Genomic DNA, 17,083 nt, shown 5'->3' on the forward strand with positions numbered 1-17,083 from the left:
GAGACTTAACTATTAGTTTAAGACAGTGGTAGAATATAACAATTAGCGATACTTGTATTGTACTGGAGTACTTCCATTTTATACTACTTTATACTTTTACTCCACCACATTTCAGAGGGTATATTAATATTGTACTTTTTTACTACATTGCATTTATCTAACAGCTGCTTACAGGCAAAACATATGATGCCCCTATAAGATATAATGCTCCGGTAAAGATTCACTGGTGCAAACTCAGTACACTTACTCGGTTTTGATGTGCTTTGCTTGAGTATTTCCATTGTAAGCTTATACCTCTCCTCCACTACATTTCAAGTGGAAATATGGTGTTTTTTGTAACTCCACTACTCTACTTTATCTGACAACTTTAAGTCTCTTTTTTCAGATTCAAATTTTACACAGAATACCCTTAATCAGTTTATAAAATGATACATTGTTAGGGGTTAAGCAACAATAAGTAGTGATGTATTTAAAGTATTGTAGTTAAAATTAGCTCCACCCTCACCAGTTACAACATTAAATATTAGGTAGTAATATTAGGGGCAGAAAAAGAGGCTGCTAATAAACACTACTACATTATTTAGAGCTGCCAAGCAAAAACAAGTTTGGAACCGGTGGTATAAAGTACAGCTTCTCTGCCAAGGAGATGCAGTGGTTTGTCTCCCAGAAAACTTCCAGAGAAAATTCCCACAAAGGAAATAAAATGTATTAATCTCATAAAACAAATGATGGTTCCATTGTTTTTGAAGTGCCGCAGTGAGCCAGTTTACAATATGGAATATGGAGGGCAGCCAAAAAAATCTACCCTCTGCTGAGGTGACCAGACAGGCCAGAGTTTCCGGTATCACATATCAGGTCAAGTCAAGGCATTCGAACCACTGTTAGTGGTGTCTGTTGTTCAGCAGACCCAGTTTCACTACTGCATGAGCTGCTGACATGGGACTTAACTATTATATCAGTAAATTGTCATTAACTGATTGATGGATATCATTTTGCTATGTAACCTAAGTAACAGCTATGTGCTGTCGTGTCAGTCCTGTAACATACCAAGTACCAAACAGGTTTTATGAATGTAGATTAACCATAGAGATAAATATGGGAGATTCTTTCGCAACTGCAGTAGTGTGACTGACAAGCTGTAAACCAAAGGATTACAAAAACAAATTTACACTTTTGTTTGACTGTGTGTGTTTTATCGCAGTTTGTGGAATGGCAAAGTGCAGTTGACAGCTGTAGGTGAATCAAATAACAAGAAGGGCGTGGACTATGCCTCAACATTCCTGGTACCACTGCATGATCAGAAAGGCTGAGGATGTTAGGGTAAAATATGTGACCAGAGGAAGACATGAGAGTGTAGATGAGAATATGTTTACTGAAAAAAACACACACAAAAAAACAAACAAGCAAAAAACAAAAAAACAAGTAGTCTGCAATTTTCAAGAGATTTGTTTTGTTTGATGCAAATATATGTATGAATGAGTCACACAGCAAGAACTGGTTTTACTGCATGTTGGTTATTTAATTAGACAAGTGAAAGTTTTTTTTATTTCTCAGGTCTATCCTTCACCCTGTTAGCAAACAATTTTCCCTTTGTGCTGTAAAGCTGATAAAATCTTCAGCATCATACTTGTTGAACTGAAACATTCTAGATGTCTTGTGCACCGTTTTATACACGTGATGTAGATGAATTTGAATAGTCCTAAGTGAGGGTCTTCACACCAGTAAAGACAGTATTTAGATTGTTGCAGGTCTGCTCTCTCTACAAAACATTACCTAGTATTCGTCACTAGATGTCCTCATAAAGTCACTGAATATCCTTGGCATCAAACAGCTGTGTGGATTAGTTCAGTCCACAGGATGGCAAGTGTGAAAAAGCATTAGGTTATGTATGCCTTTAGGCCTCCTGCTCTTTTTTTACACTGGAGAATACAGGAAAAAGGCTAAACTTCATTTTATGGATGTGTGTGTGTGTGTGTGTGTGTGTGTGTGTGTGAGAGAGAGTGAGCGAGCGAGCGTGGTCACCATGCAGCCGGTTGTTGACTGTCAGCTCGGGGTAGTTTTCTTTCACGGACTGTCAGCGGCACATCTGTCCTCCTCCTCCTCCATCATGCTGAGTCTGATTCAGCACTTCAACACCTACACAGAGAACCAAGAATAGACTCAGGACTCATACTGAGACTGGAGAGAGGAGGAAAACAACTGCTGCCTGAGACCACCCTGTCCCATCTCATCTCGTCCCATCATCTGCTGCCTGTATATACGGGGCAGAGTCTGAGTTGGGGGGTGGGTGAGGGTTGGTTGCCTGATACGTCAGTTATTATCGTGAAAGTCTCATTGCACATATAGGCCTGAGTGGTGTAAATAGGCTGATAGGGATCCCCCACCCCACCCCCACCCCCCCGCTCACACATTGTTCTAATTGCTCCACTCTTGTTTCTGTGGTCTAAATGCCCATGTGATGTGATCACACACACATAATATGCTTCCCAGGTGTCAAGTGCACCTTCTTTTTGTCCCACCACCACACACACACACCTGAGGCATGTGTGATGGTGATGAGCAGCAGCAGCACTATAGGTCACCTTTATTACAGCAGTAATACTGGCCTCAATATTTAATGTTAAGTCTACCATTACCTCCATAGCTTCCACTCTCGCTCCAGCTCTATCCAAAGCGTCAGATCACTCCACAACGCGCAACCACCCCCCCTCCAGCCCACCCCCGCGCAGTTCAGCCCCCCCCCCCAATTGGATTCAGTTTCGGAAAAGCGAGACATGGCAAACATGTAGTGGAGCAACTGGCCGTGACCATCGCGTGCAGCGCAGCACGAGAGCACGTCGGGAGCTTCTTCGGCGCGTGAACAGCTGTGTTCTGATGGAGGAAACTCGATAAATCGATGACATTTTTTGAAACAGCATGAAAGCATCTGGATGTCAAGATCCAGACGGTGGATGCGCGCTGGATCCAGAACCAACGGACAGGATGAACTGAGACATTACGCGCGATAGGTTGCCACGGGCGAGCGTTAGGTTTGACCTCTGTGGAAATCATTTCTGAGAGAGACTATTTGGTGCGAATGTATCAATGAAGAATGTGACTGCGCCTGACTCTCTCCAAACGGGGTGGATGAAGCCCTCGGCGGTGTCATGCGTCTTGCCCCGCAGCCAAGCGCGCAACCCTTGCGGCTCATAGTTCTGCTCCTCCTCACCACGGGGGTGATCGCATCCCCGGTGCTCTCCTCCGGCTGCCCGGACAGGTGCGTGTGTGATGACCAGCTGGTGGTTCAGTGCGCTGGGCAGCATCTGACTACCTTCCCGGTCAACTTGCCGCTGGCCACGCGGCAGCTCATCATCTCCAACAACCGCATCGTGGAGCTGCCGCCGCTCGCGCTCAACTACCTCTCCGATCTGGTGTACCTGGACTGCAGCAACAACTCCCTGACGGAGATTTCAGAGTCCACGTTTGGGAATCTACGCAAGCTGGCCTACCTGGACCTCTCCTTCAACACCTTGACCCGCATCGAAGACAGGACCTTCGGCCCTTTGGCAAGTCTGGTGATGCTGAGGATGACGGACAACCCGGGGCTCTCGGAGATCCATCCAGACGCCTTTGCGGAAAACGCTGCCCTTCAGGTTCTGGATGTGAGCCGGAACAACCTGACGGCCCTAAACATCACCTCCCTGATCGCGCTGCCTGCCCTGCGCTCCGTGGGGCTCAGCGGGAACCCGTGGAGCTGCGAGTGCGACAACGAGGACCTGTGCCTGTGGGTCCACCTGGAGGGCTTCAAGTTCCAAGGTCCGATCAGTTATCTATTCTATTTTATTCTAATGCCATATAAGGTGACATAATCCCAACATGACCCTTTACTGTTGTTTTTTCCTTGGTATAAAGTGGATAGGAGAGAGCCAATCACATTTAAGGATTGCTGTGCTCCAGTTATTAATAATTGGATAATACAAGGTTATGTAAACTATTAGCCTTTTGCTGGTGGTTGCCCCCAATAACCAGCCTATATCCCATAAAAAGATGAAAATGAAATTATCAAGCACCCTTTAGACAGCAAGTGTTATAATATTAATTGGAAACAACATAGAAACTGTAAAAGAAAGCAGACAATTTAAATAGATTAAAATATTTCTGGCAGGGTAACCCTTATAAAGACTCTCTAATTTGTAACTAATGGTGTTGATGAATAATTGATTCAATCTTTATATCTTTATATATTAATGAGGACAATGTTTGAGTTATCCAGGTTGTGAAAAATCCTTCCATCTATTACTGGTCAGGTAAAAAAAATGAACCATTGATTTGATTTTCCAATTTGATTAAACACTTCTACACATCAAGAAGAAAACACACAGCAAAACTGAAATAACAAAGGTCTTAAAAACTGCATTTAACCACAAGGGCCCCTTATCCAGATAGGGCTCAAAGATTACAACAGAAAGTCCTGAGGACCCTTATCATGTCAGATGATGATGTGTTAAATGTTCTATACTGCCAAATGAAATTAGCACAAACCAGTTCACACACAGTGAGACTGGAGCTCTGGGAAGTTGCCCTCTTTGTCTGGTTGGTAATACAACCATGTTTATCAGCCAGGGTGATTTTTTTCTCCAACTGTAAATTGTTGTTATTAACAGTTCATAACTTTGAATAATCATACAATAATAAGAATTCATTTCATTTATAAAGCACTTTACATTTGAGGGCAAATCTCAAAGTGCCAACAGACAACAGATTAAAAAACAGATAAAAAACAAGCATAAAACATAAATTAAAAGTAGCATTCCCATTAGTATGCTTTCCTGAACCAAAAAGTCTTTAGGTGTTTTTTGAAACAATCCACAGTCTGTGGAGCCCTCAGGTTTTATATATAAAATACTGTAAAATATGTATTGGGATTTTGCATGTTCTCCCTGTGTCTGCATGGCTTCTCTCCGTGTACTCCGGCTTCCTCCCACAGTCCAAAGAAATGCAGCTTAGGTTAATTGGTGACTCTAAATTGCACATTGCACAGGTGTGAATGTGAATGGTTGTTTGTCTCTGTATGTTAGCCCTACGATAGACTGGTGATCTGTCCAGGGTGCACCTCACCTCTTGCCCAATGTCAGCTGAGATAGGCTTCAGCCCCCCTGCAACCCTTAAGGATAAGCAGTATAGATAATGGGAGACTATTTATTGACCATTTACAAAGCCTTTATAAACCCTTAACGAAGGGTGCCCTGTTAAAAGGTGATGTTAATTAAAATATATAGAGAAAAGGGAGGATTCAAAAAATAACTTATTGTCAAAACAGGAAGAAATTAGCTAAAGTGATTCCTAGCAAAACAGGACTGGTATTCTTTAGAGCCCTTCAAGGAAGGAGTGACTCCATGCTAACACTCTGCTGAAGCACATGTCACGTCAACATGTCACATCAGAGCTCCCTGTCACGTCTGCACCTCTGAGCACACACAACAGATAATGTCATACCACCATCACCACCACCACAACTGTATTATTGTTAGTGGTAAGACAGAGTGTATCGTATGCTAAATATATTGTTGAAAGCCTCTATATGTAACCACAGCTCATGCAGTTTAGCAAAGTCTACAAAGTTCACCCCTCTCTCAGCTTTCAGTGGGGATGAGGCGCAGGTGACGGCAGTAGAGCGTGACAGCATTCAGACTATCAAATAACAAAGAGGGTGAAAGAAGATCGGAGGCAGGGAGCCATTTGATTTCTCTTCTGGCAACTGTGTTCATTAATTCAGCCCTGTTCTCTGCAGTTCGGGAGGAAAACAAGAGAGTCCTTTATCTAGAAAATGACTAATCAATCTCTGCTCTATTTAGCGGGTGGGATCCTGTGCTGCAGGTGTGACAAATGGATCGCACTGGCACCATCAAATATCGATCCCCTTTTTGTTTTATTACAGTCCAGCTGATAGGTGTGTCTGACATTCCATAATCGTTCTTTCTTTGAGTTATTATGCTCATGCTTTGGTGTAGATGTGTCACTATGTAAAAGGGCAGCTGCTATTTATAGTGTGTCTTACTGAGTAAGAAGTCAGTCATAATTCTAACACCATAGCTATAATACACTCACCACACGTACTAAAAAGGCATCCCCTGCTTCTCTCTCCCACACACGCACACACACACACACACACACACACACACACACACACACACTACAGTTCACCATGGTCCCTGTGAAGCTGAGTCCGAGTCCAAAATGAGTCCTGCAAGAGCTGTCCTATTTTCCTGCTGCTCATTGCCTTTTGTCTTGCTTAATTTGGAGTGGAGCCTCTTCCAGTGACAGCTGCCAGCATGGGAGAAGGCGGACACATAGATACACACACATTCTCCACCTCTGTTATGTATATACACAGTCTGTCCGTCTTTTTTCCGCAGCCAACAACACAGACAGCACCTCATTCTCTCTAAAACTGGGCACCTTGTCTCTTAGAGAGAAGTTACTCTCACACACACAAGGGCACACATGCATATAAACCCACAAATAGACATTCACAGATTCTCACATTTAGACACAGATTAAGCACACTTTAAGTGCTCGGGGGGGGGCAACAGAAAGATAACATTTTGGAGATGACTGTGTTCTGGCTGCGAGCTCTGTCTCCAAAGCCTTGTTATCTCATGTCTGGGTCTCACCTGGTTCATGAAACACGGCTCGCTTGTCTCCTTAGTTTAGGAAATGCATCAATAGCAAGCGAGCAAGGGAGCGAGAGAGAGGGAAAGCTTCAGGAAGGAACCAACAGATTCTCCTCTGTCTCGCCTTCCTGGCTAGATTAGCACTCTCTCAGCTGTTATATAAGGAGAGTGTCTAGAAATAGAGCAGAGTGTGGAAGGGGGAAAGAGAGAGGGAAAGCCCTTTTCTTTGATGCCAGTCCCTTTAGGGGGAAGGGGATGGATGGTAGGGGTGATGCCAGAAGGGTTTCCTTCCTAGCTGTCAGGCACAAACACACACTTGGACACATGCGCACACACACACATTAGCAGATTCTGCAAGGGCACAGATAGAAGATGAGAAAGTTAAGTCTCGTAGAGGGGATTTGTGCGTGCATACAGTTAAGAGTGAGTGCGCATATGTGTGTGTCTGCATGGATAGAAATGTGTGTTTGTTATAACTACAGACTAACTGCATATTGTGTGAACAGTGGCAGCCTCTGAGAGGATCAGAGTAGGCTTTGAATTCTCTGTGGTAGAGAGGGCTTAGAGAGGCAGACTGTCCTCGTGTTCTTCAGCTGCATGCTCGTTTTCAGATGTGTGAGCCACAGAAGAACTTCACAGAGGATAACAACGGAGATTATGCACTGAGTGAATAAAATATTAGGGAAATGTGAATTTCAGTCATTTTATAAAATTAACTTGTCAAGTGATTTGATTGAAAGGTACAGTATGATCTCTGTCACACCTCCCACCAACCTGAATCAGTTTCAACACCTTAACACCATGTGTTGCCACTGAGAATGGGAACATATCTATGTTCCCAGCTGAATATTAACCTTCCTATTGTGTTAAAATATTCAGTATTCAAGTTAAAATAGTTAATAAATATTATCCTTTTATTGGAACAATAACTCAAACCTGTAATCCAATCAGTTCCCTAAAGTGTATTACATTGAGAGGTATATGGAGTGCTGGGGAACAGAAAACCCTTTGATGAGTTCCCATATCATATCAAGCTAATACAGAACTGGGGAACTTTTTTCAGGTTCCAATTATATGTCATACAGAGCTGGGGACCATTGGACCCTGGGAGAGCATATGTGTAAAACTGGGGAACATGGACCCTGGGAACATAGGAATGATTTCCTGACAGTGTATGAACTATTATCATAATAATAACTATTATGCAACTATGCAAGTAAGGAGGAGTTGAAATAGTTGTCATGGACAAATTATTTAAATAGTTAGCTCAGAGAGGAACATTTGAAATAGGCTATTAGCCAAAAAAGATAAACAGTTAAACTAATAATTATCTAAAATTAGTGGATAAATATCTAAAATAGTAACCTAAAGGTAATAGATTATCAGATGACTTAGCTAAAATAAATAAATTGGGATAAATAGTTAAATAGTTAGCTATAAGTAATTGATAAGGAGCTGAAACAATTAGCCAGAGGAACAAGATGAATAGGTAAAAAAGTTAGCGAGAAATATACAATAAAAACAGTTATCCGAGTGGTTACCTAAAGGTAACTGATACCATCTTGAATCAACCCAAATGTTAACAATCCAGCTGTAACAAAAAATACTATCACAATATTTTTTGCTATATCCACTTTAAAGTAAACTCAAATGAAAATTTGGAACACCACCAGTGGTGTCGATGGAGGAGTAAATCATTCATCTGATGGGGATGCAGTTGTACGTCAGACAAAACAGTTGTTCAGTGAGAGTGAGTGTGTCTCTACAGTTAACTGTGCAATACAGTAAGTATACAATTATTGAGTGATGATCCATTTGAAATATCTTGCAGGGTGCTGAGAGTCATAGCGGCACACATTTCCATGCAGATTTTATACATTTTCACATGTTCATTAGGTCTAGATGTATGCTCAAACCACATTTTCATAGCAATATATGGTATGCCCGGGAAATGAGAGCCTGTGTTTTCAAGCTGTTGGTGTAGAAATAGGGTTAGAGAAAACTGTTCCCTGTGCAGAAACCTCCAAGTCTTTTGATCTCTCCCAGTGGGAATTCCCCCTAGCACAAAAGCTTTGAAAAAGCAGGAGCCAATTAAAAACAGTGGCCGTATGGAGATGGTAACATTCTGTTGTGTTGCACCCAGTTTCTGCTCTCAGTAACAAAAGACTTAGGATTATTTTCTGAAAATACTTCTCTTGTCAGCTGCCGCAGAGCTCAACATCCATCATTTGGCGTGTTTAATACTGACTGATAGGCCTTTGAAAATGCATCCATCTGCTGTAGTTTTCTGAAAGAGAAGGGACTCAACATTTTTATTAGGATTTCTGGATTTCAGCAAGGTCTTAGTCGTAGTCATACCCGGTGCCTGATGATGAGAAACCTTATTATCTGTGGTTTTAGGCAGACACAAAGGCCCAAGTCACTCTCTAATCCTGTGGGGGAGAAAGAAGTTTGAATAATTCATCCATGAATTTCTTTTGTAATTTAATGCTGCATCAACTCAAGGAAGCTCCTGAAGCCTCATAGTTTTAAGATGATTAAGATGGAAACATTGTACACACACACACACACATGTATATATATGTATATATGCTTGTGCAGTTTTCTACATTTTAGTTGTGTGAACCTGAATGTGTTATGGATATCTCCAGCTCAGTTTGCTGCCATTCGCCATTTACAATTGTTATGTAAAATGATATGTAGTATAATATGCTTGAATTATTTAGCAGGCCATTTAATGCTATTTGTATAATATCTTTCTTGCTGAGTTACTTTTTTGCATTTTGTTGGAGCTCTCACAACATCAAAGGATCCTTTAAATCGTATGCTAATTATCTGTCAAGACTGTGAATATGTACAGTATGCTGTATGTAAGAAAAGTTACTTGATATTTGCAAAGGAGATCAGCAGTTAAATACATGTTAAAGGTGCTTGAAATATATTTCCTTTATCAGTGTCTTTATGATAGAGCCTACAGGAACACATAATTTTCTTCCAAAGCTAAAACCGTTGACTTTTTTCACATGAGAGATTTCTCTATATGTGTTTTTGTCCATGGTTGTCTCGCCGGTTTGAGGTGGGAGGGTCTAAGCTAAGCTAAATCAGAGTTCGACAGCTTCTCAGTCGCAATGTGATGTCAGTTGTGGGGTTATGTTGCCATCAGTGTCAATCAAAGACTGGATGAAACAGATCAACAGAGGTTTTGAGTACTGGACTGTTAATAATTAGGATGGGTTTTTTCTGATTGCTCATTGTTTTACTGAATTATATTTGATTTAAAACCAACTTTTCAGGGGCTTTGAAATAAATTATGTACCCATGTATCCTGCCTTGACCTACTGTCAAAGCAGGATACATGCTTTCTTTCTGTCCTGGACTGATGCCATAAACAAATGCGAACCCTGCACATTCAGTCCAGAACAAGATGACTCAATTGTCTGAATAATGCCACTCCAGGACAGCTGACCTGTTTACTGTGTTTGTGTTTCAACACCACCTGCCTGGAGTTTTGATTTAAAAGATAAGAGGAAAACTGTCTTTCTGACTTCAGTGCACTTCAGTGTTACAAATTCTACATTATTTCCTAATCAAATATGCTGATGTATATTGTTATATAGCCCTGTGATTAATACTCATCATTCTGTGTTGTTGTCTTGTGTGTCTGTTTGACAGATGAGGGCCAGACAGTGTGTGGCTCACCTGCTGACATGCAGGGCCGTCGCCTGGGTGAGGTGGGCATCCAGCTACGGACGTTATGTCACCAGACTCTGGGCTCCTGGGACTACCTTTTCTTTGTCGTCATCGGCTTCGTCATCTTTGCCGCCGGCACCGTGTCGGCCTGGGTGATGGGCGTCATCATGGTGCTCTACGAGCGCTACATCAAGAAGAAAGACGAACAGCTGGATGTGGACGAGGAGGAGGAAGCCGGTGAGACGGGTCGTACCTCACGGGCCAGGAGTGACCATGGCAATGGGAATTTAAAAAGCACACATAATGTTTAAAAGATTAATCCTTACCCTGCCCGCTATGGATTCCCACAGTGCCTCCTGTCAACTTCCAGGACTGTCTGTGAAGTCTAATGAAACTGCAGTCAAACGGAGTCTGTTACCAGGTTCAAGTCTGACAGAGAAAAGAGAGGATTCATCAGATAAGGAGAATGTCACTCCACTTATGTGCAGTAGGCTTTCAGGTGATGTAACACACACTCTGGCTGCCATAGTGGAGGTCTGTCCAATGTCTGACTGGGAAATGGTTATCTCTGCTGAAAAAGCAACCTATAGCAGTAAAGGTTTTTATTTTGGAAGCAGCTAGCTCGCCATGCTCTGAAATAACATACTGGATTAGCAAAGGCTATTGAACATATGATCATTTTGGTTTATATACCAGTATCAATGGTCTCATTTCCTTTTTTAAAGGAATATTTTGACATTTGAGGAAGAGATAGTAGAATGAGAAGATCGATACCACTCTGATTGGGCACTAAATATAAACCAACAGCCTTAGCTTAGCTTAGTGTAAGATCTGGAAACAGGGAGAAACAGCAAGCACGGCTCTCTCTAAAGGTAACAAAATTTTACACTAAACTAAGCTAAGCCCTATGGGCTGCTAGTTGTAGTTTTATATTTAACTGACAACTACAAGAATGGTATCAATCTCCTCATCTAACTCTTGGCAAGAGAGCGAATACAAGTATCTCCCAAAATGTCAATATTTTGTTTATCCATCATCTGGGTCCAAAGACCAGCATAGGAACAGCAGTGCTCATCAAAGTCCAGCTCAGACCATCAACCCACATGCTGTAAGATGATGTAAACCGTTTGGTTTTAAAAGGATTTTGCCAGTTGGAAAAAATATCTAGTTGACTTCATGTTCACATTGTGAATTATGTTTGGTTGTTTATACACCTAAACTGACCATTAGCTACGATATCCATTAGAAAACATTGTTGTTTTCCTAAAATTAGAGGATAAGATTGAAGTCAACAGTTTCAGCCTCAGTTCTCAATAAAACAAAATAACTGGGGCTTGTGATATTATAAAATTTTGTAAAATAGTCTTTTATATATAATATTTCAAATTGGACAGGCTCACTTATGACTGATTAATCTGACAATTTATGTCTAGATCCCACTGATATAGCATTGTTTGCACAAAAAAATCACCAGTGGACCTCTATGATGGTGATGAGCATAGTAGGAGAATTGCAATGCCACTTCACATCTTTGTAAAACTGAAAGTGGTATGGTCATTCTACTCATTAGTATGAAAGGAGAGAATTAAATGAATTTATATGACCACAATTACGCCTGTGTAAGTTAGTAACAGTGTGCACATACATGCATGACGTAGCTGTGTGTGTGAGTGAGCTTTTACTGACATGAATGTGTCAATCTGTGCTCTAGCAGTGGGTTTTTTAGATAGTTCACGTCACCTCCCCTCAATTATGATCCCAAAAACTGCAGTCAAGGCATTTGTGTTGGGGATCTACAGTATTTGTGAAGTTGGGAGAGCCAACATGTGCCATCTGCTGAGGTCTGTTTTGGCAGCAGGCCCTGCTGGATGGCAAGTAAACAGGAGAGTGTGATAATTGATTTAGGCTTCGTTGTCTCTCTGTGTTGGGTAACTGATTGGTGTGTAGTGTCCTCTCTGTTTCTGCATGCACTGTTGAACCAAAAAGCCTTATGAGGTATGTATAAGCTGTGAGACCGACCCGTTCATTTAAATAAAGACAGAAATGGAAATTACTGTAGAATACAAGAGATCATAAATATATCAACGCTGTCATTGAGAAAAATTAAACTACCTTGATTTATTTATTATTTTACAGTTAAATCACAATTAAATTAATTCTTGATGTATTTAGCCAGTGATAACAATTCTACAGCAATAAGACAGCTACTGATGTCAGAATTCATTTCAGTCCACAATGGTAAATATCACTTTACTGTGATATCAGCGCCTTGTTGATTTGTTTTGCCTCTAGTTTGCAATGTAACAGATTTAGTGCAGAATCATGGCTTACATATTTTTGCTTATAGTTATCTGGCTGTACCACTCCACTGACCGTGACATTGACTGTTATGAGCTTTAGAATGAGCTGGAAGGAATAAAACTCTTGTTGGACAAAGGAAATCAATAGGTGGCTATCACAATGCCATCCTGTATGTGTGTGTCTGTGTGTGTGTATCTGTACAGCTGGTTGTGTATCAGAATTATTTACTTGATTTGAGAACAAAATTGAACCTGTGAGGGACCTGAGATGGAGAACAAAACGTTTTTGTTTTTCCTCATATTTTACTTTAAACAGTTTTTACTTGACTGTTTGAAATTGAAAAGTTTGGATAAGCCACCAAGTAACTGTAATAACAGTGATATTTTTGAAATCTGTGTTAGCAAGGTAACATAGACCTTTATCACAGAAGGCATTTTGACATGTGGCAGTAAGAAAAGCACAGGTGTAAATTATAAAGTTAACTGTGTCGGAATCCATTTAGCTGCTTCAGTTTCAGTAGTCTGGTGTTGTGTATGCTGGCTCACTGTCATGGCGTACTGTGACATTTGAACAGAGTCGTCACTAATGCTATTTGTAACAGCTGAGCTTTTCCAACTGTGACAAGTCAAAATGACCATTGTTAAAAACACAATACTATGATGGTATTATGTGACTTTTATCCATTAAACTGTTGTGCACACCAGGTTGTGAGAGGTGAGGCTGTAGTTGTACTGTTATTAGCATGTAGTACTGGTTAGGTGATACTTATGATGAAAAGGTGTGAAGATTCCACACAATCTGTTATCCTTCTGTAATGTGATCCACAATAGTACTGAGAAACCTCTCCTCACACATTTACTGGCACTCACTTGTGCTTATAATTGAGATTTGTGCAAAATGAATTATATACACAAAGGTACTGGTTCAATTAATGAACCAGTGGTATAATAATAAAAAGAGACCTTTTTAATGGCAAGCATTTTGACTGTAATAATATGAAAACCTTATGTGTAATCAATGTCAAGATGTTATTAATTACACTTGTGCTTTTCCTGCTATGACAACTCAAAATATTTTGTTGCAAAAACATGGTGTAAGAAAACAAAGACCACTGACATAAGATGCTCAGGAATGAATCCTGTGCGTGTGTTTGTTTATGTGCGCGCACACGCGTATGTTTGCTTGCACTCTGTCGTCATATAGGAGAGTGATCTTGATTCATAGCAGTAAGCATTACTATGCATGTACCAATATACTGATCTAAACATACTTACTGGCATGGCATACGAAGCTGGGTGCCAAAAGTGTCAGTCCAAGATAGCGACCCATGTACTGTAACTGTAAGTATCTTGAGATGCTGAGTGTGCTGGTTGCTCTCATGACTTTGGGTGTATTATTTGCATGGGTTTCTACAGTGTACAAAATTCAGTGCATAATATGCATGTCTGTTGAGGTCTGTGTACTGAACTCTCATCTATTTCTACATACAATGCATTCATAAACCAGATCTCAACTGTGAGGGTGAATTACATTCTGCTAAGCACACTGATTAGGCCATGTGATGCCACAGGCAAGGGTGAGGGTACAGCCTGCAAATAGGATACTAGCTGGCTGCTCTAATTCATGCCAGCACAGTGACACAGATGGAATGACAAGGAATACCCACATGTCTCTCTTTTAAAATAAACATGTATATATAGTTGCTGTTCCTCTGCACTTCACACATGGCGAGCACCTGACTCTGAAAACTCTATACTGGCAGATTTTGCTCCATGGAGGTTCTATATAACAGCTGAATGTGCTGTTAACAGCATATAATGTACGAAGTGGATAAGCTGAATTTCAATATTCTGCACTTTTTACACCCCCACACTGCAAAATCACCCCGTATTGAGGCACATGTATGCATGTGCTCAGACACACAGAAACAAAAGCATCAGTTCTGCCCCCATAGCCAACTCCAACACAAATCACCTCTTAGTACAATGTACTATGTAAAAGCTTAGAAGAAGTGCTCTATGCTCACAAATGGGTACATTACAGACACTAACCAGAACAGCATCTTCCCACATGATTAAAAGAACAAAATCCAAAATGTAAAATAGTTAAACGTTTGAAGATGAGAAAATTGATACCACTCTCATATGTGTATGGTAAATATGAAGCCACAGCTAGCAGCTGTGCTCAGCTTAGCATTAAGACTGCAAATGTGGGGGTAATGGCTAACCTGACTCTGTCCAAAGGTTAAAAAAAATCCACCTACCAGCACTTCTAAAGCTCAGTAATTAACACACTTGTCTTATTCATTTAATCTGTAACAACAAAAGCTAAGCTAAGCTAACAGGCTGCTGGCTGTAGCCTCATATTTAGCATACACATATTGAGAAAGGTGTCAATCTTCTCATCTAATGCTCAGCAAGACAGTGAATAATTGTATTCCCCAAAACGTTGAACTGCTGCTTTAAGTTGACATATAGTGGAACTAATGGGGATATTATTGTGCTTGAGAATGGATGTTTGTTTGCTTCTCTGTATTCCATCATTCAGCAGCCAAACTGAGGTAGTGGTCAGGATGTGCTTCAGGACAGAGATGCACTCAGCTGGCTATGGTCACATCAATAGCACAGCTGTGACTGAAAGCCCTGTTCAGTGAATAGACGAGAAAATTCACACAGCTATTGCATACAGAGGCTCCTGCAGCTCCTTTTTCCTGCCTGCGGTTGTTTAACTCATATTTTCGCACCATTATGTGCATCTACTGAGCTGAAGGCAAACTGGCCGCTGTAAAACGCCCGCAGATGGGAGATGTGACATTAAGTAAGAGCGGCTCTAACCGACCGTAATAGCCCTCTGACACATCTACTTACAAACACACTCACTCACAAACACACACACACACATGCAAACAAAATAGGAAGAAAATCCTTTAGACAGAGCAGTGCAATGATTTGCACCAAAGTTAGAAATGAGAAATATATTTCCACTGACTGGTGCTTGGAAAGTGGGTGCCTGTTTCAGTTATTTCATGAAAATTTCATCATTAATCACTGCCACATATGGATGATAGCACTAAATTACTGTCACCCGAATCAAAATCCACCCATACTGCTGCGCTAAGCTGGAGCGTAACATGATCTGGAGCTGGAACATAAATGAACTGCTGCAACTTATATTAAGTTAAATAAATTTCTTATGCTTACAATTGTAAACATACAACCAGTGTGTACAGCGAGTGCTCCTGTTTTGTACTCTCATTTGTTTTAATGGTTTGTCTCTTCATATTTTGACCACAGTGAAGCGCAGAAAGAGGGAAAGAAATAAGCAAAATGCCTGGTTTTCGTTTCAGGCCAAAAATGACTTTTCCAGAGTTTTCTCCAGTTTCTTTTCCTGCACTTTTTCCATCATTATCACATTGTATTATCATCAGAAATTATTTGTCAGCTGGGATTTATTTTAAATGAATGAAATTATTGTGTTCGATCTTATGTTACATATTGTACATTTTCTAGTGGACTTGATATTGATGAGCTCTGTTTAGCTTTCTCCTCTGGGAAAGTGGCTATTGATTGATGATGAAGAGTGAGTCCCTGCCTCCACTTGGCAGACGAGAGGATGGTCCTACTGCTGTTACATATCTGCTCACAGGCTCAGGGGCCTGCCAACTCTGTATCCTTCCCCAGCAATAAAAGGTCATTTGAGAGGAGATGGTGTGTCCTTTTGTGCGTCACAGTTCTGCCTGGAGAAGAGTTTTTTTTATTTTTTATTTATTTTTTGCTTTGTCTTGTTGTTCGACCTCTCCTCCTGCTCTTTGAATATACTTTTCCCCTCTTTTGGTCTCTGGGTATTTAGAAGGTTAGCTGGTGTCTAATTAGCATCCAAGTCAAAAACCCATAAGTCGGCCTTACGGTCTACTCTGGGGCCTTGTTAGCCTGCAGACTCAGCTGCACAAATACACACATGCTGCAGAAACTGCCACACACACACACACACACACACACTCACAGCTGGAGATGTGTTGCATTGTACGTCAGTGCATTCTAAGTGCCCAGACTGGTTCACAGTTGTGTTAATCCAATAGAGCTGGCTGCACAAAGTGAGATAACGAGATGCTTACTCACACTAAGCTCCAACTCAAAAGCAGCACAATGAAATTTCAAACTAAGACAGGGAATCTGCAAATTGGTCTGTGGTATTTTTGCACAAACAATCATGGAGCATGAAAGGGTCTTTAATATCCTTTGACTCATTCTGTTCCTGTTATCTCAGACGTGTCTCCCTTTATCTCTCCCTTGCTTTATTTATCATGTCTGAAGATATTTTTGGCCATAAGTCCCTTTTTTGCACCTGTCAGTTTCTCTATAGGCATCACTATTTCTGTCTTTTTCCAATGCCCACGTGTCTGTTCTTCTCTTAACAGAAGAGTTAGACCTTTTAGGAGA

The 17,083-nt window shown here is 40.9% G+C and overlaps 1 protein-coding gene and 1 long non-coding RNA gene across 2 annotated transcripts; one reads left to right on the forward strand and one right to left on the reverse strand.

The window, feature by feature from the left end:
* Positions 1–1,961: 1,961 nt before the first annotated feature.
* Positions 1,962–3,578, reverse strand: LOC127142382 (uncharacterized). The gene is made up of 2 exons (XR_007813072.1): positions 3,489–3,578; positions 1,962–2,136 (listed from the first exon to the last, which is right to left on the reverse strand). It is a non-coding gene; the product is annotated as an uncharacterized LOC127142382 (long non-coding RNA).
* On the forward strand, positions 2,742–16,347 carry LOC108883830 (leucine-rich repeat-containing protein 52). Its single transcript, XM_018677340.2, has 2 exons — positions 2,742–3,795; positions 10,326–16,347. Exons 1-2 carry the CDS (start codon positions 3,147–3,149, stop codon positions 10,652–10,654), a joined length of 978 nt encoding a protein of 325 aa, XP_018532856.1. The 5' UTR covers positions 2,742–3,146; the 3' UTR covers positions 10,655–16,347.
* The last annotated feature ends 736 nt before the right edge of the window (positions 16,348–17,083 follow it).

The sequence above is a fragment of the Lates calcarifer genome, linkage group LG4, assembly GCF_001640805.2.
Source record: "Lates calcarifer isolate ASB-BC8 linkage group LG4, TLL_Latcal_v3, whole genome shotgun sequence".
In the NCBI taxonomy this organism is placed as follows: Eukaryota; Metazoa; Chordata; class Actinopteri; family Centropomidae; genus Lates; species Lates calcarifer.

Bases quoted from the DNA above. Each gene is read 5' to 3' on its own strand.
- LOC108883830 (XM_018677340.2), top strand. From the start codon at position 3,147: ATGCGTCTTGCCCCGCAGCCAAGCGCGCAACCCTTGCGGCTCATAGTT. The intron at 3,796-10,325 runs GTCCGATCAGTT...TCTGTTTGACAG, and splicing joins GGAGGGCTTCAAGTTCCAAG to ATGAGGGCCAGACAGTGTGT.